Below are 25,986 nucleotides of genomic sequence, written 5' to 3'. Positions count from 1 at the left end.
AAATAAAGAACGTCTCCATAAAAATGGGAGGCATAAAGCCAGCACAAAACCCTCCTGCACTTGGCACTGCCACGGCAGTGGCAATGAGGACATGTTTTTAATAGCCCAGGAAAACTGTCAGCCAAAGTGTACAAACACTGTGAGTGCTGCTGCAGGGCTCGTGGATGCTTCCTCACACTGTTACACATGCACATAAACAGCTTCCCACAGAGTGAGGCTGAGATGCACCAGAACAAACTCAGGATTCACACTCTGACACGGACCTGCACCGTAGCACAACTGCAGCTCGCAGCTTTGGGCTCCTGTCACTGCGTGCAGCTCACAGCTCTGGGGTTCTGACGGGTTGGCAACACTGGTGGGAGGACAGAAACACACACAGCAACAGAGAAGGATGAAACAAACCCACCTTGAGCAGCTCATAGTGCTGGATCCCGTTCACGCCGATGTCCGGGTCGATGGCAGACGGGACGGAGTAGCGGGAATTGATGGCCGTGTTCTCCGGGATGGAGATGTTAATGACTGTCGAGGGGAAAAGGGGGGCGTTGTCATTTATATCCTCGATCAGGAACCTGATCTTGACCAGCCTGAACACCTCATCGGGCAGCACGGCCACCTCCACCTCGTAGAAGCAGCGGTTCTCGCTGAGGATGCCGGCGCACAGCTTCTCGCGGTCGATGCGGTTGGCGGCCGTGAAGATCTCGCCCGTGTTCTCCTCCACCCTCACCAGGGGCACGTCCCCAGTCTTGTACACCAGCTTGAACTGCAGCGGGGAGGACAGGGGCACGTCGGGGTCCAGCGTTAGGTTGAGATCCTTGAGCAGGTTGCCAATGAGGACATTCTCGGGCAGCTCTTCCCGCACGGTGTAATTCTTCTCCTGCGCGCCAGATTGGAACACGATGCAGGCCAACAGGACTGCCAGGAGGTAGGTTCCAGACAGCAAGTCCATCTCCAGAATGGCTAATGAGGGCCCGTGGAGAACGCCAGGAGGAGCTGGGAAAAGGGAAAGGAAAATCCTTTAAAAGTCACAGAATACTGTTGCCCTAGGACACGAAATAAAATGATGCGGACACTGGACTTTCTAAGGTAAAAAAAGAGTTCTGACTCTAAAATTTATAGATTTCTAAGGTAAATCCTTTAAAAGTCACAGAACATTGTTGCTCTAGGACACAAAATAAAACGATGCAGACACTGGACTTTCTAAGGTAAAAAAGAGTTGTGACTCTAACATTTATAGATTTCTAAAAGTGACAGTGGATTGGAGGATGACAGTGCCACCTCCCAAATGAGACTGGACAGACCAAAAATTGATCAATGTTCTCTTTTTCTATAAAAGAATGCAAAACAGTAAGTTATTTACATAAAGTGTGCGAGAAAGTTTGTAACAAGAATGTAAACATCAGAAGGCTTAGAAAAACTTGAAAAAACAGGACAACAGAATATTGTGTTCCTAAAGATATGAGATAAAGGTGCTCCTTTCCTGCTCCAACAATGTGAACCTTTCAAAAGCCTCATTAGTAAAGTCACATTTGACTCCATCCTTCCTAAACACGTACAAAATTTCTCGCAAAACTTTTCACTTGAAACCCTTGACTAAATACTGAGGTAAGAATTTTAGGGCTGGATAATATGAAATGAAGAAATAAGTACAGGAATCCCCTCTTTCCAGCATGAGATTTTCCTTTGCTCCTTAGGAAAATGTCTTCCTTTGATCCCTCTGCCACATTGTCCTCATTTTTTTTAGTGTTTCCTAAGAAAAAAGTAGGCAAGAAGTTTGCAAGCAACCATCTGCTGAGAACCAGATCTTTTTATACCTCTTGCTTAGATATGGGAATAGAAGAACACTTGTCTTAATTCTCCCCCCAAGTTTTGCACTGACAAAATTATGTAATGTTTGTTAACAACAACAACAAAAATCTGGATATTTTTAATTCAGGAACTTAAACTGGCAAGAAAATGTTATTATCTAAATGGAGTCTGGTGAACTTCAGCCAACAATGTGTGGAAATCTGTCTAAGGAATTGCAAAAAAAAATTTTGTATAATTTTAAATTTGGTGATGCCTGTTCATAGTACTCTGAAATACCAATACCTTTAAAGGGAGGTACAAAACTGTTGGGAAAATCTGTACTTCCCAAGCTGGTTTCTGAATAACAATATATTCTTGCCTTGAGGTTAACAACCTCGAGAAAGATGGAAATGGAATAAGAAGACTCACAGGTGCACACAGATATCTGTGTAGCAGCACTCAGCCTTCAGCCAAGAATTTTTAAGAGATAAATCACTCTCTTGAACTCCATGTACAGAATATTTGCCTAATCTTTACATAATTCTGCCATTCCAGAATTTAGGATCTGCTAGGATAGCATTTCTCTAAGGTAAATGCTCAAGAGCTTCATGTAAAGTGATTTTTCTCGTAAATGAAATCTTAGGTTAGCATCTGTTCCAAATATACCTGTGCCAACACATCTGCATTCTTTTTACTGTGCAGGTAAAGTGTAATTCTGTTCCCTGTCTCCTCTCATTTCATTCTCCCTGTCATAGCACAGATTGATTTACTTCTGCAGATCAAGTTGCAGTGGCTGAAGAAATTCCTGGTGCCAGTAATTGCCTCCACCTGTTAGCACTGCCTTTCAGCAGAGCCACTTGCAGGGAATTCAGACTAAAGCTCTGAGTTTGCAGTGAAACAGGTTAGGAACAATAAATATTGCTATTTCGTTCAGTACAGGGTTGGAAGGCAGTGACAGATACAGAACATCCCAACTCCACCTGCAAGGTGCATGCCCACATCAGCACCATTCACTGGACAGCATTTTCTGGCTTCAGGATTATACAAAAGCAGAAAACATCATTTTTGGTGATTAGACATGAAATAAAAATGCTGCAAGTCCCCACTTAGGGAAAATGGCTTTGCTCCACAAATAAATCAATGAAGCTGGAGGGGATGGCTGACCAGGGGATGGCATTTCAGGAATCCCCTGATTTATCACTGGAATTCAGGGGTTCAAAACACCCAAAGCAGCACCAGGCAGGTGCCCAGAGAGAAGCAATGGACCAACAGCTTTTTATAAACCATTAAAACTCCACATTCTAAATATACAAATAAGGAAGTCTCCAGCAGCTCCTGATCATCATTATGGAAACACCATGGCAGCAGTGAGAGCCCAGTGAATGACTTGGTGATACTCTACAAGTGGATTAGGTTGGCTGCTATAATTTGATTTATTAACTGATTATTATTTTATTTATTAACTTATTATATACTATAAATTTATAATATGTTATATATATTTTATAATACATTGCATAATATATATTATGAATATATATTATGGCTATATAATAAATAATAAAAATATATTTATAGCACATTATTTGATTTATTAACTGCATTTCTTTTAATGCAGCTCCAGCAATTGTCATCCCACAGAAGAAATTGCCCATGTACATTTGACCTGCAGAGAGAGCCTTGTTTCAGAAAAACACATCTTTGCATCCATTATCACTAAAATAAAGATATTTACATTGTTTTCTATGGAAAACACAAAAATGTATGGGTTACTGTAAAAAGTTGATATTTAAATGCTGCTCTAAAACAAAAAAAATCAGAATAGTTGCATGTTTTGTGCATACTAGAAGAAACTATTTTGCCACTTCTTCCTCTCTATTACAAATTAAAATGAAAAATAACACAACAGGGTTATAAAACCTTTCAAATGCTCATGTTTATAGAATAATATTTTAAAATTACATTTCTGAGGGGAGGAAATGAAAAAAACCCAACACCAACCATAAATATAAACCAAATTCTAGCCCCTATCCCAAATTCTTCTATGGCAATACTAATGCAAGTATTACTTATAAATGGTAATGATATTAAAATGTTGTATAAACACATATATAAATCTTCCAAATAAACACATTAAGGATTTTTTTTTCAAAGCAAGATGAGAATGTAAATGCAACAACCTAAAGAGTTCATCAACAATATTCCTGAATCAATTCTCAAAGTTGAGATCATGCCAGGAGATACTTTATATTCAAACTAAATTATAAGCCTTTAACGCCAGTTTTATCTGCAGTGGAGTTTCCAGGGATTATAAAATGACAACAGCAGGACTCAAAGAGTTTTGTGAGGAAAACTGCAGGGTGGAACTTGGCATTACATTCTTGTGCAAACTTTTACTCACTTTGAACCAAGTTTGAGCCACTCTATTGAAATTCTTCTTGAGTCATAGTAAAGAAAATACTTCAAAGCATGAAAAAACAGCACAGAACACTTATAAGCCACGTTAGATAAATGCCAACATGAATTTTGTGGTGACTTCTGCTGTCACAGATTTTCCTGAGTGACTAAAGGGTACGGGCATGTAATAGACAGTGTTAGTTTAGCAGGAAAAAAAAACCAAAACTAACAATGGTTTACAATGCTTGAACTTATTACAATGCACTATTTTTTTTCTTTAAAAATAATTCTAGTAACAGTTTTGAACAGAATTTTGATGTGAGTTTTGCTGCAACAGATTTTCCTGAGTGACTAAAGGGTATGGACATGTAATAGACAGTGTTAGTTTAGCAGGAAAAAATAACCAAGAATGGTTTACAGTGCTTGAACTTCTTACAATGCACTATTGTTTTTTCTTTAAAAATAATTCTAGTAACAGTTTTGAACAGAATTTCGTGGTGACTTCTGCTGTCACAGATTTTCCTGAGTGACTGAAGGGTACGGACATGTAATAGACAGTGTTGGTTTGGCAGGAAAAAAAACCAAAACTAACAATGGTTTACAATGCTTGAACTTCTGTACAATACACTAGTTTTTGGGTTTTTTTTGTTTTTTTTTTTTCTCAAAATAATTCCAGCAACAGTTTTGAAGCTCTATTCCAGAGCTGTAGGCCTACAAGGAGAAAAACTCCCAACATGACACGAGTCTGCTGCTTGGATATAGAACAGAATATCTTCAGCTGAGAGGAAAGCGCTGCTCTTCCAGGATCCTATTTATAAAGCCAGAGCTGTACGTTGCCTGTCGCTGGTGCCACAGCTCTGATGGGGATTCTATGGCAACAGCAACGCTCAGAACAGAGCAGGAGCCACTTGCCAGGCATTTCTGGAACCACAGAGCTCCAGCCTGGAGCAAACACCAGGAACAGAAGGCTGAGCAGAGCAGCCCCAGCCTAAAGGGCCTTTCGCGGGTTCCAGCACTCACTCACACTTTTATGGAGGTTAGGAAAAAAAATACATATTATATATAAATTAAGAACAAATCAAATTGTTTAACAGAAGGTAACATGGAGCTTGCCAAGCCATTTTCCCAGCTTTCAAGAGAAGGCATTGCTGTCTGTGCTGCTGACTTCCCAGCTAGGGAGGCAAATGGCCCAGATGGACAAGATGGAGGGGAGGAGGGGAAAAAGAACTTTAAACTTGCTTTTCTTCATCTGGCTGTCTGTGCACTCAAATATACCTGCTTTTTTTTTTTTTTTTGTCCAATACACCAAATATTAATGGTGTCACTTAAATATTAGCACTGTTCATTATCCTCTTCATTTAGCAGCTGTCAAATCACACCTTGAAAAGTGGAGAGAATATAAAAGCTGTAACCACACAATGGAGCAGGATGTGAAGGTAGAATCTAAATCTGTTCTTTATACACAAGGCTCCATCTGGTCCCACCTGAGCCTTTACCTTGTTACAGAACTTGTTATTTCTTCCTTAAGAGGATCTCAGAAAAGTTGTAAAGGGAGTAGAAGAGTTCAGGTGTTCACATTGGAAACACAACACCATTTCTTGATGCTTGGATGCAGATTTGATTTAGACTAGAACAAACACTCTGTGGTGATGTTTTGTAACTCCCACATCAAGCTCAAAGAAAAAGGTGTCCTATTTTTAAAAATTAGGAATATTGAAGTCCAAACCTACATCAATACCCAATTATTAAAATCATAGTAGAGAAGAAATCCTAAAAATATCACTCCCATTCTCATCTTTATACTCCTGAACCTATTTTAATTACTTGGGACAAATTTAGCCAGCACACCACACTTTTTCAATATCATATCCTTTTCATTTGCTGCTAATCCACCGTGGGCTCCTTAAACAGGAGCATTTAAATCCCTGTATTAAAATGGTGTTTCTCAGAGCAGGAGATGCCCACGCCACAGCTCCAGCTGCCACCCAACCCCACCATTATTGGGTTATCTCCCTGAATTGCAGCTGATTCAATTCTTCCACTCCACGGGGGCTCCCTGCCAAGTGCCCCTGCCAATTGGGCAGCCCTGCACCATGCTGATGGGGATTTCAGCTTCACCCCAAAGTGGGAACTTTTTGATGCTGTAAGTATTTAGTGTTTGTGGTGGTTTTGGGTGCCATAATCCCATAACCTCGATTTTTAGGTGCACGCAACAAGGTCTCCCCTTTGCCACCGTAGCCCAGGGAATATTTAAGGAACTGGCTGGGTTTTTGTGGGACTGGTTTTTAAAAAGGGGCAGAATTTACAGGTATTTTACATGTTTTGATGACAATAACACCACGAAGCTGGTGCCTGACAGAAATCCCCCTCATTTCATTTAAGGCACAAACGCCACCAACCAGGCTGAAGCCACTGTCCCTCTCCACAGTGTTTCAAACATGAATTATTTGCAGCCATCAATACTTATCCACAGGACCCACTCCCTACACAGGATATTTCATTATCATACTCAAAGAAAAAGACCTACCTCAAAGAGAAACAGACAATTTGTTGTATTATCAGGGCTTTCAAATTCATTCCCTCATATGATTTTACTCTAAATCCACTGAGGGGCTGATTCATTCTTTGATCTATTTTTTTATGAGTGTGATGGTATTGACTTCAAGGAGGTTCCTTTAATTTGATTTTTCTTCGGTGATGAACAAAATGAAACTGGAAATTCTTATCACCAGGAGAAAACTTCACCCCACACTCATTTAAGTCAACAAAAGAATTAAGTGAGAGGCACAGCTTGCTTACAGTTGAGTGCTCTCCTGATTCTATTTAAAAATAGAATTTTTTTTGTTATTTTTATTATTTTTTCCATCACAAGAGGTAAGAAATGCTCTTCACTTGAGGAAATAAAATGTTAATGACCAAAACAGAGGTTCTTCAAGCCACGTGAAGAAGCAGCCAAGGTGTGGAAAACAAGCAACTGATAAATTCCTAGACAGAACTCTTTATTCCTGATAGTAATCTGCAACTAATAGGAAGAGTGTTGATTAAAACTTGAATCAAAATGCTGCAAACAGTGAGCAGAATTATAAATACACAACAGGCAGTGAGCATGCTGAACAAATTAAACTCAATCACATTGATATATGGCATAAGGGGTAATTTATTTTAATTGTTGCAAATTAATCCCTTTAAAGCTGAAGTCCCTTTTTTACCAAAAGAGTGAGTACAGTCCACATTTGGGAAAACGCATCTAGCAGCCACCCAGGAAATACTTTAAAAATATCCTGTAACTCATTTCAGAGACCTGTGAGAATATGCAGTGTCAAATTTATTTATATCCCAGTGACACCAGGAAATGGCCCTGCTTTTAGCAGTGGAACATTTTTGCATTGGAACTGCATAAAAGCTAAAGGTTGAGAACAGAAATCTTGGGGAAAAAGCTGACCATTTCCCTGATGGCTATTTTCTTTTTCTTAGAAAAAAATAATGGGATGCCTGAACAAATAGAAAAAAAAAAAGTAAAAAACACCTAAATAATCAAACCAAACTCAACACCAAGGCCCCTGCAAAGCTGCAGGCCATTACAACTCCAAAGTGAACACAACACTGCTCTGCAAATTCAAATATATACTCACTATAACTCAATGGCTGACTTCCCAAAACACTACAAAAAAATCAAGGTGTTAATGGTATGATTCATAATGTCATTTTCTTTGCATTCTATTTGTGTGTTTGCACTACATGAACACATTTTACCAATCAAGTGGAAATTGCTCTGGTTTTGGTACTTGAAAATCTGTTCAGGCCTCAAATCTGAAAATTAAATCTCTGCTAAAACAAACCAAAGGAAAATCACCTATGAGCAGTGGCAAGAGAAGATGGGACCCCAACAAGAAACTGTGTGAAACCACATGTGTGGCTGTTGGACGCACTCCAAAGTAAAACACATTTTTATTTGTTAGAAAACAGAAGTCAATCTGATTTCAGCCATTTGTGTCGCATCCTCTGGAATGGCAATTGTCAAGATCACCTGTTTCATACATAATGCATTTGGCTTCACTGCCAGCGAGCAATTCTCATTTCTCCCTGGTAAAATCCACATTTCAGTGTCTGCAGAGCAGTCCCAGTGGCTGTGAATCAGGGCAGGGATGCTGCTCTATTGTGAATATTGTGTTCCATTGTCCTGCTTGTTCCAAATACAATCCTGCCACACACATTCCACAGGAGCAGGAATCAGTCACCTCCTTCCAACCCCTCCAGTTTCACACACAGAGCTGAGGAAATCACAGTAATTTACTCCTCATTTAACCATTTGTGAGAGCAGAGAGCACTGGTCTCAAAATCTCTAAAAAGAAACAAAAAATCCTAAATATATTGCTATTTTTTTCTTTTGTAAAAAGGCATTACTTAAAAGGAAAAACAAATATTCTATTTCTATTCTGTAAAGTCAGGATATCTGGAATTTTTCACCCAGTTCCTAAAGGAGAAAAAAGTTCTTCTGGGTGCCAAAATACACATATTGGACTCCAAAAGGATAAAATTTGCTATTTTCATCAGTTTCTCATTGCCTTAGCAGAATATATAAAAAAAGAAAAAAATCAGGTTTTTTATCCATTAGCAGCATAGCTGCTCATTTTCAGAGGGGAGTTTTTGTTCTTCTTAAAGATATCTTGAATGCAAATTAGGATCAAACTATGAGGTTCTAGTCAAGAGTTTAAAATATCAAACACATCACAAATTTCATCTTCTATACCTTACATCCATCTCACCAATTAAAGGTTCTAGTCAAGAGTTTAAAAGATCAAACACATCACAAATTTCATCTTCTATACCTTACCTCCATCTCACCAATTAACAGCCCCATCACCACCTCTGCCCAAAGTGGTCACATATGGATCCCACACATGAGAAAACATCTTTATAAATCATTAACTCAACTCTGGAGCCTCCAAGAGTGCCATGAGCTTGAGAACTAATTGCAGATCTTGGAAGGAATTTTCTCATCATTTATGGATGGCCCCGAGCAGGGAAGCAATCACCGCAATTTTTAGCAAACTTGGCCTATCTAAACACAGCACATGAATAAAACATGGCAGTGGGAAAAAAAAAAAAATAACTCCTAAGAGAAGGTGATGGGAGGGGAAAGCTTTTCCAAGGACAGAACAATATCAGAGTTTGGGTTTTAGATCAGTTTTTGGGTTATATCAGGGTTCAAACCAAAAGCAGATGATGCCAAAAGCCTCTCCCCTGTCATAGTAAGGGGATTCTCACTCTTTCCATGTCCATCAGGCAACTCCTAGGAAAAAAATTTAATTTCTAGTTCCATGAACACAAAGACAAATCATCATCTTTAGCCATGGAAGCCTTGTAATGGGAATTGCTGCCTTCCAGTGGCAGCTCCTCAGCTGGAGGCCTAATAACAAAATCACAAGTATTTCTTCAAACAGCAAAAATACTTCTTGAATTTTATCATTTAGTCACAAAAATGCGAAGTCTTTTCCTCTGTTATCTCAAAACCCAAAATGACACTGGAACCATTCTGATGTTCTGCTGAAACACTTCCCATCCTGACAGATCCCCAAACTCTGCAGAAATGGCAAACACATGGATTGCTTCCCAAAGGAAATCCTGTGCCACAGAGAGTTCTACACTGAAGTGATTCTGGAAAGGGAGCTGAAAATGAAATCATCCCATGGAGATGATGGAGCAGAGCTGCTCTGATTTAGGAGAAAGCAGCAGCCTAAAACCAGTCAAACTACTTGTACAAAAAGTACTCAGCAAGAAGAGTCACAAAATGGGATAAAACAGAATTATAAGGGTACTTTAAAATGTGATACAGCAATTTGATGTGCAGGGCCTGATTCTTTAAATTCTGTTTTACCTGTATAGTAAATATGGTTTAACAAGTGGAGGTTCTGGTCGACAATTAAATTGATTCAAAGCCCACTGAAACCACTGGAGTCTTCTCAATGATTTACAAAGTCTGCTGGAACTATAATTCTGGAAATAAAATTCCTTAACTTAAGTAAAAAGTTAAGTTGCCAGCACACCTCAACAACAGACCTTTATTAAATATTTGCATAGACTGTTATGTGTCAGCATGAAATGCTTAATTTTAGATTGTATTACAAAGGTCAGGCCATGCTCTTGAAGCCTGTCACGGTAAAGCTTAACAAGCCCAGAAAATCTGATTTTTAACATTTTGCCCAGAGACAAAGTTCACAAAGACACTGCAGCTCCTTCATAAACTGTACTCAAATTACAGGAACTTTTTTTTTTTTTTTTGCATTTCTTTCCTGCCTCCTCACTGAATCCTGCCAACAATTAAGCTTCTGCAAGGTGGACAAAACATTTCTGGCTGGAAATCTGCATTTCCATTGATTTGGCGAGGCCAACTCACTGTCAATGACCTCCAGACACAAGTGATGTGCACAGACTCAGGCTTGTAATGGAGACCAGAGGAGTTTGGAATATTTGGGATGCTATTTCCCACCCATTATCCTTCTTCTGACACAGGACAAACAGCATCCAAAGGTATAACCAATAATGAGAGCAGTGTGCATCTGAATATCAGAGTCCTGGAGGTCACCGTGCCCATGGAAAAACTTTTAAAAGCCCTCCTGAAGCACATTTTCCCACCCAATATCATGGGCCCTTGATGCATTCCATCATCACTGGTACACTATACAGAACACTTTTTAAGAAAATCACATTTTAGTTCTTGAAAGAAGAAATTGCATGAGGAGAAACTTAAAGTAGAGTGAATGAAGATTAAAGTTTCAAATAGATATATATCCATCTGCCTCTCTTTTGTGTAAAAGCCATGCTCCCACTCCACAAACCCAAGTGAAAAATCTAATTTTGCTACAAATTGAGTGACTTCTCCACTTGATAGCAGCTTATGATTTAGCTGTAAGTCAGAAAAGGGTACTAAAAATACCACAAAACACAAGCCGGCCTATTAGCTGAAAAAATTACAAAATAGAGAATTTTTTAATAATGCGATGTTTTACAAAATCTTATATTGCTTGTAAGTCTTATCATGCTTCACATTTTGGTTACTTTTTCTGTTTCAAGAAACTAAAAATGACCAAAGAGATATTGTTTCTTTCTGGAAACTAAACATTTGTATAAGGGTTGTAATAGAAATGTCATGTAAATACAATTGATAGACTGCTCCTTTACATCAGCTAATTATGCCTCCAAATCCAAGACCTGCCAGGAAAATTGGTGTTTTCCTTTCTATGCAGGGGTTGTTTTGAATCTCTTAAACAAGATCAACACATGTGACACAAGGACATAATTATGTGTTGTCTCACGAGATGGAAGAACAACAGTGACAAGATTAACTGCTCCACCAATTACTGGTGTGAGGAGCAGAAATATTGATTTGTGATTAAATGAATAGAGAAAATAATAACATTTCAAATCTTTAATGTCTGATGATGTGTCAGTCACGGGTCCTACTGATTGCCAGTAAAATAAAAGCTCAGAACTTACAAAAGTCACATCCTGTGTAGAAAAGGAAATTTGGTGTTTTGTTACCAAGATCTGTTAGGATCCCAATTGTGTGGAATATAAGATAACTATTGAATGCACCACAGCAAAATTCCCTGAGACAAGGTTCTATTCAGGTATAGAAAGAAGTGCTAAAATTTTGTAGTGCTGAAAAGCAGAGTATCAATTCCTACTGACACTCCATGGTGCTGGTCCCATACGCACTGTAAAATATTATAAAATATATTGATTTTTTTCAAATATACAGTACACAAAGAGTACCCTAAAGCTTGCAGATCTATTTTCCTAATAAAATTCTGCTGTGTTTCATGTGATGCAGTACATCACACCTATTTTCTGATATCCAGGCATGATGAATTCCTATAGGCAGTCTGACATCTCACAGTGATATTCCCTCTATGCATCAGTAATTTGTTCCCTGCTTCTGCTACAAGCTGTAGTGACAGGAATTCATGTGTGAGTGTGTATGTGCCACACATCACAGATTTTTCGTCTCTTTCTGGCAGGGTTTGAGGAGGCACTTTATTTCTCAGTGCAGCGTGGATGGATGCTGCCCTGCTTCCAATGGAGAATGGCTCTCTGTAACCTGGGCAATCCTGCCAAGTCTGCTGCCTTTGAAATCAATTCAAGAGATTCATGCTCAGACTTGGCTGGAGTAAGGAGGAACACACTTTTCTGATCAAATCACAAAACAACAAGTTCTTATAGCTCCTCTTCTATTGGGATGCAATGTTTTCTTGGAAGCAAAAACAAAAATCAGACATTTTCTTGGAACACACCAAATTCTGCCATATATGTGCTCTACTCAGAATAAAGGACACAAATATCAGGTTGAAACATCTTTCCTATCCTAGAAAAATGACCAATTACCTGAATCAATTGTTTTAATTAGCATGATTTCAGGAGAAGAAAAACCCTGTAATTACACAAGCCACACAAAGCCCTTTCCTGTACAATTAGAAATCACTGCAATGGAGCTGCCTCTTGTTTGTTCATTTATCTGGTGTAGAACAGAGACATTAGGGGAATTCAGCTGAAAAATGTGTGCAAGATAGATTTCCAAGCAGAATGACCACATCAGAGCTGTGTGGAATGCAGATCATGCTCATCCCTGGGCTCAGCCACATCCCTCTCACATGGTCTCTGCAGAACAGCAGAAATTTGCACCTTTCCTGACCACTAAAATTCTACAATTCTACCAACAGTAAATAAAATGATCTCTGCAATCCCAGCCATCTCATTAGTCTTGCATTTGACCTGAAATAAAGAAGCTCAATAACTGTATCGAAATCATTCTGTGGTTAATCACTTGAGCCATTCAATTCAACAGCAAAACAACGTTAATGAAGGCTTGTTGTTGAAATTATTATTTCATTGCACTTTAAATAAATAAAACAGATTTTTTTAAGTTCAATACCCAAAGTTCAAACTGAGTGATCACCACACATCCACTGACACTAACAAGTCACAGAACAACAAATGAAAACCTCAAAATTGCTGAAAAACACAGTTTAAGGTGGTTTGTACCAGCACAGGGCTCAGATGGCAGCACTGAGAGGCCACAGGTCTTGTCCAGCCTTCCAGCACGCCAAACCACACCAAAACATCAACAACAAAAAACCCCAGTGAGGTCTTGCTTTGCTTGCTGCTCTAATTCTGCTTTTCTGTAGATCAGATTGAGAACAACCAACTCCTGGATGATCAGGGTTCTACTTGCCCTTCAGAAACTACAAATACTGATCCTTTTTGTGTTTCTGGGCATAGCACACCAAACCATCGGGCTGCTAAAACAAATGCTGTGCTATATTGCACTTGTCAGCTTTTACCTTCCCTCAAAGGAACTCAGAGCTTATGATTTAGAGAATATACAGGCCAGCATCCCATCTTTAGTGGGAAACTTTGATCTTTTGTCTAAATACTGTCTGCAAGACAAGAACAAAACCATTGTGTGCTGAGTTTTGGGCAGGTTACAGCACCTCTAAACCTCAGCCCATTTGGAACTTGGCATTGGCGAGTTGAAATGCCTCAGCCTCTATCAGAAATTGAAGAAGCATTTTTATTTACTCATTTTTCAGGCGGTGTTGCTGCAAATTGCCTGCAGAAGGCTTCACGAGGATGTTTTAGCAAGCAGGCCACCTAGTGCCTGACAATAACAAGTACTCAGAACGACCTGAATGCTCACAAGGAGTAACACCACTCACTCACCTGGACAGCAAAACCGTGCTGCCAAGCTAAACCTCTGCAAAAGTAACAGAAAATTCCCCCTTGCCCCCAAGCAGAATTGGGACAGCTTCCTTCCACAATTCTCAATGTGGAATAGATACACATCCTTGTCATGTTATTTTCTCTGAGAATTCATTTTGTAGATAATCTAGCTACTTATGAGATTTCGATTGTCGCAGCTTCTTGCTGAAAAAATAAACGCCAGTCTATTTTATGAGAAGCTTCTGCCCAGTCTGTCCAAGGAAAGGGCACAGCCCCAAGGCTGCCAGAGCTCCAGGAGCCTTTGGATGCTCCACTCCCAGGGATGCACAGGCTGGGGTTGCTGATTGTGCAGGGCCAGGAGCTGGACTCAATAATCCTTGTGGATCCATTCCCACTCCGCTTGTCCCGTGATTCTATGACTTCCCATTATTCTCCAACACATGTAATTTCTAATTTAATAGAGCAAAATTAAGACTAATGTCATATTTTAATAGCATGAATGGCACATGTGGTAGTACTGCTGAAAGAGTCATTTCCTCCTAATTCATTTGTGTCAGTATTTTAGAATCCAATTCTGTGTCTTTTAAGATTGTTGGCTAAGTTTCTATAAACATCAAGAGATATAGTGCCTATTAAGCTTTCTGTTTCATCTTGGCGATATACTGCTCCTCTCTACACTGGAATGAAAATTCAATAATCTCAAGAAGCAGGCAATAGTCCCTCAAAGTAAAAAAGACTGCTTCTTCCTTTACTGAAACTTAAATTACCCTCAGTGCCTTCCTCAGAATAGTGAGATTTTAAGCCCACGGAAAGGCTGTGCTCAAAGGTATCAGAAGATATTGGATATATTTTCTTACTCACATTCAACAGACTAATTTTCAAATATCCTCATTTGACATGTGCCCATGAAAGTAAGTCAGATCACAAATGGTTTAATCAGGATCAGTGGTTTGGTCTCCCTAAAATTCAGTGGAATTTGGGCTCCCCCAGCACTGGGAAATGTGTATCCAATGCTGCATATCTCACCCAGTGCTCTGAAAGCCAAAGTTAAATATTTTTCTGAAAAACTTATTTACTCTGGAAAGCATAATGCCCTGAATCTCCTGGTTCAATTTATGAACTTATTTAGGATTTATGTGTCTACAGATATGTGTGTATACATGCAGTGCTTAGATGGAAAAGGAATAAATAAAACCATTCAGTGGAATAAACTTCTTCTGAGCATTAAAGCAACATTTAATAGAACATGCCCACTATTTGCAAAACTGCTCAAGGAAATAGAGATTTTCTTTCCCAAGATACTGAACTCTATAGGCAACTGTGACCAAAAAACTGCCCAAAACTCTCCAGCACCATTTACATTGCACTACACTCCCTACTGATGGGATTTACTTTGATGGGCATTTATATTTACAAAACAAACACCCAAACAAAAAACCAGGCCAAAGTGCTGCCTCTGCCTAGAAGAGGAATTTAATTCTGAATGTGTTTCAAAGAAAATAATCTTCTCCTCTGTGATAAATTAATGCTCCCATATGTCAAGTTCCAATTGGAATATGTAGATTGACAACAATAAAACTCCCCTGTTGCATTTTGTGAGCTTTTTTGAGTTTCACAGGGACAAGGTCTTATCTTTCCTGAAATTATAGTTTCATTACCCATCTTTTGATATCTATTAGTCAGGTATTGGAAGGACAAATCCACCCACACCTCTTTGATGATTTCTCCTTATGGGATCTGAAAGGCATCACATCTCCTCAAACAATAATAACAGGAATAAAAAACAAACCAGAACAAGTTGAATAAATATTTAATCCTTGCCCCAAAGAAGCTGGTGACTGTGTGGCAGAGCCAGGAATGTCTGGGATAAAGTAAAAGAACATGACATGACCAGGGATCTCTCCCATGGTGGATTTTAGTTGGATATGAATGTTATAAATGCAATCAGTATTTATCAAAACAATCCAACCCAATGCCAAGATGCTGGAGCGAGCGAGCATTCCCACTAGGGTCATGGGTAAATTGGTCTCTCATGGGGACAGCATAATATAGGGATTATAAGGATTAATTTTCAGGTTCATTGGAGCTGCTGAAGCAGACAGAATTTTCACTTTTCCCAGTCTTGAAGAATCAATTATGAAGCAGGATGCAAGAAGTGGAAATGCTGGCTGGAAGAGTGGCTGCACCACCAATGCTGCCTGTCCCTGCCTGCCTAGCAGTTTTCCTTCTCTGGGAGTGACAACTGTAAATGAACTTAATCTAAGTACATGTTAGAGGACCTGTGCCTGGTTGTTGTCATCAGTGTGTAACATCCCCTGGGTGACAGGTTCTCTCACTCTGCTGAGTGCTCATGCATATTGACAAGGATGCTGCCTGCCAAAAATGACAATACAGAGCAGCATTTCCTGAGCTCTATCTGCCCTTGGAGGCTGCTGCTCACCCAGACTCTCTGCAGCTCCTGCACCAGCTGCATTTTTCCATGTCCTTAAGATTCAAGATCCTTCCCTGGAAAACTCAATTTTTTTCCCCAACACAACTGAAAGGATTTAAAGGGAGAAAAGACATGCATAACAAGGCATGTCCTATTACCAGACTAAGCTATAAGGCTCTGTCTTTATTCTCTCTATCCCCAGCATAAGTCCAGAGCAGAAATAGAAACAAAAGGGTTTGGTTTCCTCCTGGACTCCAGTGAGCTGGGGGACAATGGAATTGGCTGCTGCAACTCCAGCTCTGGCATCTGCTGCAAGGCTGAGCAGCATGGGCTGCAGCAGCCAGGGGAAATGACAGAGTATCTGTGGATCCCATCGAGTCCTGCAGCAAAACTGCCTTTATTTGCAAAGTGTTTAATCATTTATAATTCTTCTATTTGAGGAAATGGCCAATGGTATTAGCCATGCAAGCCTCTGTGGGCTAATGTAATTAGTCTTACGCATTTTAAGACCAGATAGAATGGTATTAGAAAGAATGGAGGACTATTTTAATTGGATGATGGCAAAATCCCTCTAAGCACTATGGCTGTCTCCTGTGCTCAAAATCCTCTAAAAAGTTCATAGATTCCAATTGTTTTCTGCAGCAACAGTATTTCTATCTAAATTATATTAAATGTGTCAGCTCATTTCCAGAGCAAAAATGATAAAAGCACATTCAACTTCAGCAAAGCTGATCACTTTAAAGAAAAATATAAGATAATTAAAAGCTGTTACAACTGACAATACAACACTGCAGCTTCAAAATTCTTCCCTAATTACAGCTGCTAACTTTTAATAGCAACTGTAACAGTGAGTCAGATTTGACATTACAATAGCATCCCAACCTCTTATTTGGGAGAAAGGCTCTTGAGGAAAATACAATTACAAGGTGAGCACAGCCAGCCAAGACCATTGCAAGTTTTGAAAAGCCAGTGATTGCTTTCATTTTCAGTCTTGTTGAGAAACCTGGATTAGCTCCCCTTTGTTTGAATGCAGTCCTTTCAAAAGGTCAAATGTAACCAAGTGGAGCAGATTCCCAAAAAAAACATGCAGGAGCCTTAAAGGGAATGGGCACTGCTCCTTGAAAAGACCTTCTTCTACAGGTAATTTCTGAGCCAAGTGCAGGGCTCACATAAATAGCTTTATACCATTCTTGTAAAGAATTTGTATGACAGGATAAAAGGAGGGAGTTCTGGAGAACACTGTACTTCTGGGTTCTGTATTAATTAACCTTTTCTTAGTTTGATATTAATGTGGTAGAAAAGAAGAGAAATTCTGAAGCTGATACAGCTGAAAGACCGTGGAAGTTTTTGCCCTCCAAGAACATACTGTCTCCATTTTCTTTAAGAGGAATTAAAAGAGGGACGAAAACTAGAGCCAGTTAGGCTTTTCCTGAGCTGTACAACAGGAGCTCCTGCTCTCCCAGTCAGCCTCAATAGTCCCACCTTTAAACTTGTACAGCTGTAGAATTTCTTTCTACAAAACAAGGATACAAAAGCAGAAAGGGCTGAATTCCTTATCAGACTGATAAAATTCCAATAACAGACACTTTATCCAGAACCTGGGAGGTATTTATAGCTCTGTGCTTTAGAATTTACCCACATATTTGAAATCTCGGGTGCCACATCTCTATTCTTGTATCTGTTGGCATCTTATTGCAGGGGTCCCACGCAGTTTTCTCCTCATCGCAAAAGGAGAAAACCTTATCCATACCTGCTTGGTGTTTCTCATGGTCAGCTCCTCACAGCACTGACTCTTTCTTCTTCACAAAGCCAGCAAGGGACTCCAGTTCTCTGCTCAACATCACCCCACTCTTTTATAGCATCTTTGACTCATTGCTTACAGCTGTGGCCTGTTAAAGTCAGGCCTGTTCCCAATCTTTGATAATTGGCCCAGCTGCAGTTCCTTAGGGCAAGGATTACTTTCTGCACTTTCTTTATTTCCTTATATTCTATCCCCCTACATGTATGGAGGGATATGAACTGCATTGAAACCTAAGTGATTTTTGAAACCAAATCATGGTCAGTGATTTCCAGCCAGCCCTGAGAATTTGCTTGTATGAAGAAGCAGTTCCCTCAGCTTGTATTGGTGATGCAGCGCACAGAGAAATTGCAAAATATCTTATGAAAAGGAAAACACACAAAATTTAATCAGTGGTCCACTGCCCCAAAAGGAATGACAAGAACATTCTGAGATCAATACAGTATTAGAATAAAAACTGAATCAAATTCTTTTCCCAGATAGTCAGCGGTTTAGGTTTGTCAAATTAATGGGCAATTCTTTGCGGACTCCGCGGCTTATCCTGTCAGTTCTTCGCATTAAGCAAAATTACTCTTAAATAATTCCTTCTGAGGAAATCTTCTGGCTTACAGCTAATGCCAACATTCAGGTATGGAAGATTAATTTCTGCAGAGATTGACCTGTGAAACCTCGGAGCAGAAGGAAGGGGAGAGGAACATAATGCTGGGGTTTTCCATCTCCAAGGGATCTCCTGGCGTGTGGCACTGCACAATTCCCTCCAGAGTCATGCACTGCTATTTTGAGAAGGTGTCTTTTTTTCAGCCCTCGCCTGGTTTTAAAAGTAATTGAAGAGGAACAATCCATCCCATTTAAAGTATCCCAAGAGTAGAAGTTAGTGGAAAAGAACTTCTAAGAGCAAATGAGGAAGGATCTAAAAGAAAAACACCCAAGGGATTGTATCTCAGAGACAAATTCTTTTTTTTTTTTAAATTACAGGTGCTCATAATTACTTGTAAGGGAGAAAACTAATTATGGCAGTCTTCAGGGAGCTGAAACATGGTAAATACTGAGAGAAAGCAGCCTGGGCTTTTGAAAGTTATTTGTGTACTTTGCTTACACTTCCAGTCCTTGGTGGCCTGCAAGCATCCCTCTTTTCTTTTCTTTTTTCCTTTTTATTTTGTTGTTACACATAAGTATTTTTATTTATGTTAAATAATGAGAAATAAACCAAAGTTCTTTCTGAATTTCCTGCTTTTAAAAGTTTTACAAGTTTTCCCTTTTATATTCAGAGAATGAATATTCCCATGTTCACCAAGTGAACACATGAAATCTCATGCATATCAAAAATATATTTAAGCCATGGTGAAAAAATGGTAAATTATTCTTCTTTTCATATGAGCAAATGTGTTCTTGTACTGAGAAAAAGAATAAATACTTAAATATTTCATAAGGTATTATGCAAAATTACTGTTGTGCCACCACATGCTCTATAATACAGATATAAACTCAGCTTAAAAGATCAAACTAAAACATTTAGAACAACTCAATGTGTTTTCAATAAGGCCTTTGCACATGGCCTAGCTATTGGTACTTTCTGTATATTCAGTATTTAGCTGTTCTTCAGACTCCAATTACAGGCCCAAGGCAAATGTGTACAAGCACCAAGTGATGTGTCCCTCTCTACATCACCTAAGTTGGCAAAAGAAGGAGCAGAGAAGAAAATATTGAGTTTATTATGTATTACTTAGCTGATTATTACACCATATGTGGATTACTCAGTAATTACTGGAATTAAACACAATAAATTCAAATTAATTATTCATTTTACACAATAGCCTATGGCTGCTCAGCACTGTGGTTTGTCATATATGGTTTCCAGGATTCCATCAGCTTTAAAAATCTCCTCTTCCACCAACCTTAGCAAAACAGAAAGGATGCAAAAACTGAGTGAAAGAAAAACATTTTTCTATATGACCTCCATTCTTCCAATCATCTTTCTGCTTTAAATACAAAAATATTCTAAACTCAAAAATATTTTAAATACCTAAATATTTCAAACCAAGCCAAATTCCATTACAGTATAGTCCCAACAAAGCAAATAGCAGAGAGATATAATTACTATAAAAGAACAGAACTATAAACATCTCCATGTATTATATTATTTTGTTCTGTATGGATCATCCATTGACTTGGACAAGACTTCCTTTGCCCCAGTTTGATTGAAGCCAGTGTTGATTTTGACATTGTGAAAGTTTCACTGTTACAGAATTTCAGATCTTGTATCAGTCAATAACATTTACGTAGCAAAAAATCTGTTTTTTAAAAGGCACAAATTGTCTCTAATATTGTGGCATTATAATTTTGCCCCCTGAATGCTTTATTTGATGGCAATAAAAATAATTCTTGCTGCAGTCACTACTCATGGACAGCATGTGTGTTATTTACCTTAAAGCACAGAGCCTTGGAAGTGAAATTCTATGAGTAAATTCTGTGAGAAAATTCTAAAAATTCTTCTTTATCAGCTTTTTACTTGGTACAGCCAATGAAGTGATCAGTTAGGTGTAATTTTAATATTCTTTTTTGTACACATCCTATCTAGATTAATTTGACTTTGTAACAAGCAGACTCATTACCCATTCCTTCTAGGTCCCGGTGACAGGTTCTTAAATGATCACTCAGTAATTAATTAACAAAAAGTACCTACACCTCTCTGAATTTGGCAAAATGTCTCTAGTTATAAGAGTATGCTAATGAAGAGATTCCCATATATTATTTGTTGAATTATGGCACTCTAGAAGTCTAGGTGTAGGTGAAAATCATAATGAGAAATGTGATTATTCAGGTATTAAAAATATTTTCAGCATACTAGTTTTTATAATGTATTCTCACTTATGAAAAAAAAAATTGTCTCAGCAAGTAGCCAAATGGAGACCCTGGAATTTCCAAATTCCAAGGAATTTCCAATTTACGACTTCAGCTTAGGAAGGGATTTTTCAGGTGGGGAGATCCTGTGCGAGGAACTCTGAAAAGAAAAGAATCTCAGAGCGCTGGAAGCCCTGCCAGGGCAATTTTCTGCAAGCACAACACTCCATGCCCAGGAAAACCAGCAGAAATGCCAGGAGGCCTCGGCTTCACAGGGAGCTCCTGGCCGAGCTCATCCGCACACGGGACATGAAAGTGAAGAAAGATAAATAAACTAAATTTTGCCTCTGTCTTTTTGAGATAGGTCTTTGAGTCTAAAGGTGAGGTTCAAGGAGGGAAGGAGCTGCAAGCATGGAAAACGTCCCAGGAGGGAAAAGCTGGGCTTTTACAGAGGTGCACAGTGGCAGAACAAGGGACAGCCTCAAAAACTGAAATGAGGAAGGTTCTGACTGCATATTAAGGCCAAATCCCACAAACTGGGATAATAATGAAGCTTTGGGGCAGGCTGTGTGCAGGTCAGGACCTGGCTGGACAGAGCCCAAAGCCATCAGATCTGAACTCACTCCTGACATTGGGCACACACAGATCTGGACTGGAAACCCCCAGGGTTCCTCCCTGTGCGAATTATTCTGTGATTCCATGAAAATTTAATCACAAGGACAAGACACAGGTATAAGTATGAGCTTGATTTGTGGAGTGCAGTACTTGCATTTCTTTAATCTTGTGCCAGGGCAAAGGCAGGAGAAAACCTTCACAGCAATCACACTTGTGTCTGGTCAAAAAGTCTCTTGTCAGTTTTTAGTGGGAGCCAAAGATTACCAAAGACAAAAACTTGATGAGCATTTGCATAATTGAAAAGGCAAAAATTGCTGCTCAGAACTACTTTAAGTAATTTTGCAGTACCAGGCTTACTGGGCATGTTTTTCCTTCCTGCTAATGAAAATGATTTGAACCATGAAAAGAGGTTCACCTTTAATCCCAAATACTGTTTCAGTGGAAGAAAAAAAAATAAGAAAGAAAGTATTTTGCACACATTATGGAGTCATTAAACTTGTCAGCATCCTTTTAAAACTGGAAAAAATCCTAGAAAATCAGGGAGGGGGAAATTTCTCACATGATGTAAACAGCACTTAATTCCATAGTGTATGGGTCTCTGTAATTTGACAAAAATATTCTACAAAGCGATTGAAACAAAGTGGAATAAGGATCTTGCCTTTAAAGATGGAATTAAGCATGGATCAGACACAAGTATGGCTTTCAATAAAAAGCTCCCAAATCTTGAGCAATGTTCTAAGCAGACAGAAATTCAGATTTATTTTTAAAGTTGTACTTGTGTACCATGATGAATGGTTTATAAAGTTTCCCTTGATAAATGCATTAGCACTCCACAATCTCTCATAAATATGTATGCTAATTTAGTTTGTTAATAGAATAAATGTCGTAAGTAGCATAAATGGGTATACATTTTTAAATTTAAATATAATTCTGTAGAAACAAAAAAAATTTCCCACATTTCAACTTTACAGCTGCAAACTTTTAAAAAGGATGAGATATATAAAGGATGCTTTCTCTCTAGTCAGAAAATTCCTAATGCTACAGAATGTAAAAAGGAGGCAGAAAATACATTTCCCCCCAAACTTTTCAGAAATTATAGCCAGTAGGCGGTCGTGCTGTAACTTTAAAAAACATGCCCCAACTTTATGACTTTCTGCCTTTACCTTCCAGCAAGGTTTATTTTTGGTTCCTTTCCAACAGAAAAATGGACTCTGAGATTCTCTTCAGGTTTAAAATAATTAGTAAACCCTTAGAATCCTCATTATAAATAGATCAAAGCTTCAGCCCAACTTCAATACAAAGGCAAGGCTTTTAGATCAAACTTGAACTACCACCCATCCCACACACGTCCTGCTGATATCTTACTTCGGGTTCTGTTAAATTATTAACACCAAAATACTGAATGATTCACTATTTAAAGAAAAAAATATAAGAAACTTCATTTATACAACTTTTATACCAATTATATTTTCTCTTTTCTTCTTTCCTTTTTAATCTGGGCTGCTTTTTCTTTTGCTGTAAAATTCATGGCTTAATTTCTCATTTATAGGTAAAAGAAAAGCAAAAAAAACCCACTAAAAGTAATTAGGAAGTCAAGAAAATGCAAGCAGGAGGCATTAAGCATCAAAAGAAAAAGTAAAAATAAAGATGTTTGGAATGCTGAAATTCTCCTGCTCTGCCAATAATTCTGGAATTCTTGACTCCACGCTCCAATGTGTCCAGTGGCCAGGGCAAATCAGAATTATGGAAATCAGGAATATGAACGTGCACAGGAGTAACAGACAAGAAAATCTCTAGGTGTTGATACCATCCACAATATCCACTTAGCATTGAACAACAATATTATATATATACATATATATATGTATAACAATATAAAAGAAGCTACTCTGGGAATCTGAATTCTGGAAAGATCTATATGGCTTTTTCTAAATCAGAAAATTCTCCTCCATGCAGAGCCTGTGGTTAGAATGGAAAACAGTCAATAACTGCTCTGTGTAAAATACTTGGCCAAACCATTTCCAACATACGTCAATGCTGAATATAGCACAAAGAATGCAAAAGGAGCAAAAGATTTGAATCTCTGTGCCTATAAAATTTAAGAAAAAAATATATTATAATCATGACACTCAATGAAAATTAGCTAGTTTATAAATCAGCTGGCAACTGAAAGTGATGGTGAATTCCTCCATGATCTCAGCCACAAACACTCAGCCTGCACACAGCATCTCCCTTGTGCTTGGCTGGTGCTCAGCACTGACAAACTTCAGCTGCAAAGTTGCACAAGTTCATAAAGAAAATGTCCTTCCACAAGGCATTTGTATGTGTCAGAACACAGGATCTCTCTGCATAAAAATGAACACACTGCAATTATCTCAGCCCTCATCAACACAAGTTCTATGCTGAAACACTGGTGCTACCTGAGTTCACACCTTTAAATGAATTTCTGGGATTTACTGGATGGATTTCAGGCAATTTATGACTTTTGTGTTGCCAGTATGAAAGTAACCGATAGAATCAAACCCCTTCTTTGCCAATATTTTCCTTGGACTTGGAAATACCTATAGGTAGAAAGGATATTTTGCCCTAAAATGCAATATAATCTTTAGATTTTTTCCCACTTAGTTAGAAATAATACAAAGAGAAGACCATGAAGAACAATGAAGATTCTTCTAATTGTCCCAGATAAAAAAATGCAGCCATTCATGCTCCAGCACTGCAATCCTGATACTGCTTCTCAGAGCTTTTCCCATTTTATTCTTTCTGCACTCGTTTGAATTCACCATATAGATTCCAACAGCTGCACAGTGCACAGTGCATCACTGTGTAACAGCTCAGACAAAATCAGCAGATCTTTCTTGGGGCTTCTCATCACTACCAGGCTAAGATGCCTCTATCAATTCAAGTTTTCTGGTAGAATATGTCTGGCAAAATGATGTACCAAATGTTTCCCACAAGTTGGAGAGCAGCATTGAAACTTGGAATAATTTATTCTGTGCTGCTTCCCTAGAAACAGAAAATGAGGCGAGGTTCTGGGACATTTTGCGGTTGGATGGGTTGAAGTTGAAATGTATTTTAATTTAAATAGGAATGGGAATTTTTGGTGCATCACACACAACAGACCAAATTCAGAAAACTTATAGTTTTAACTCCTTAAATTGAAAAGAAGCCTTAAAAAACAAAGGCTGGCTATCTAAACTTTTACAATTTATTTGGGAAATGTGATGCTAATTTTAACTGATATTCATGCAATACTTATTTTACACACACATATATTTACATTGCTATTAAAAATGATTTTCCTGCAGAAAAACAAAATATAAAAATTATTCGGCAGCTGAAGCAAGAGTCAACCCAAAAAGTACCTCCTCTGAGACATGAATAACTCATGGATTCTTATCCAACTGTGGCTTTCAAATCAGCTTCACACAAAGCTTTTGGTCAATTTAAACATAGGAGAGCATAATTGTTCATACCCTCATTAGCATTAACTGACAACTGAAAAGCAAGATACATTATTTCTCATAAAACTTTGGGAATTTAATCATTCTTCCAGACTGGAAGATTTGTAAGTAAATCTTGCTAGTAATCTTAATGGGAATTCCATGCATAAAAATGTACATGAATATCAAATTCTAAGAATACAGATTTTTGGTTTAAAACTTTCTCATTTCCTTTTCTACGTGTGTGCAAATCAGCCTGGTTGAGCATAAATTGAAAAGGAATTTAGAGAGATTACTTTGGTAAGGCAGATAAAAGGATATCCAGGTGATAACACAGCATCAGGCCACACTGTGCAAGGGAGAGCTTCCCAAGGTCTGTTCAAGCAACAAATGTGATTTTTTTTCCTTCCCTCTGCTTTGCTTTGTAAGGAATACAAGATCATAACTCAGTTTGGCTTTCCTGCTTGCTGGATTGCACATGGGAGCCTCTCCCACTGCTTGGGAATGGTCTCCAAACTGCACCTGCAGGATCCCAGCACTCAGCATTCTGTGCTTTTCCCTCCACAATTCCCACAACCAAGTATTGCCAATCCATGGAATTGATCTCCAAACTGCACTTGCAGGATCCCAGCACTCAGCATTCTGTGCTTTTCCCTCCACAATTCCCACAACCAAGTATTGCCAATCCATGGCAGTGACACGTTCAAGGAGCAGCTCATTCTGAATTCAGGCAATGGGCCTCTGGAAGTTAATGTTACACCAAGTGACACTAAAGACAGTTTTCATTTAAGTCACTGCAAGTGCACTGGAGGAAAAAGAGCATAAATGAGAGAATTTATCAAACTTTGAGCACCAAAATATACATGAAATGGCATTGCTTCTCCAGGAAAGCTCTCTTTGGGGTGCCAGGCAAGTTGTTACACAAATATTTTTATGAACCTTGATTTTTTATTTGC

General features: G+C 38.6%; 1 protein-coding gene across 4 annotated transcripts in view; it reads right to left on the bottom strand.

Moving 5' to 3' along the window:
• The window catches only part of PCDH11X (protocadherin 11 X-linked), a 419,799-nt gene that overhangs the window by 374,263 nt on the left and 19,550 nt on the right, over positions 1 to 25,986 (bottom strand). For all 4 annotated transcript variants that reach the window (XM_063170837.1, XM_063170838.1, XM_063170840.1 and 1 more), the window contains exon 2: positions 407 to 990. In XM_063170837.1, coding sequence (XP_063026907.1) covers positions 407 to 946 — 540 coding nt within the window. In that variant the 5' untranslated portion in view covers positions 947 to 990. The remainder of the gene's footprint in view (positions 1 to 406; positions 991 to 25,986) is intronic.

This window comes from Melospiza melodia, chromosome 16 (genome assembly GCF_035770615.1).
Source record: "Melospiza melodia melodia isolate bMelMel2 chromosome 16, bMelMel2.pri, whole genome shotgun sequence".
Taxonomy (NCBI): domain Eukaryota; kingdom Metazoa; phylum Chordata; class Aves; order Passeriformes; family Passerellidae; genus Melospiza; species Melospiza melodia.
The sequence above is the reverse complement of the archived record's forward strand: the minus strand, read 5'-3'. Positions and strand labels throughout refer to the sequence as shown.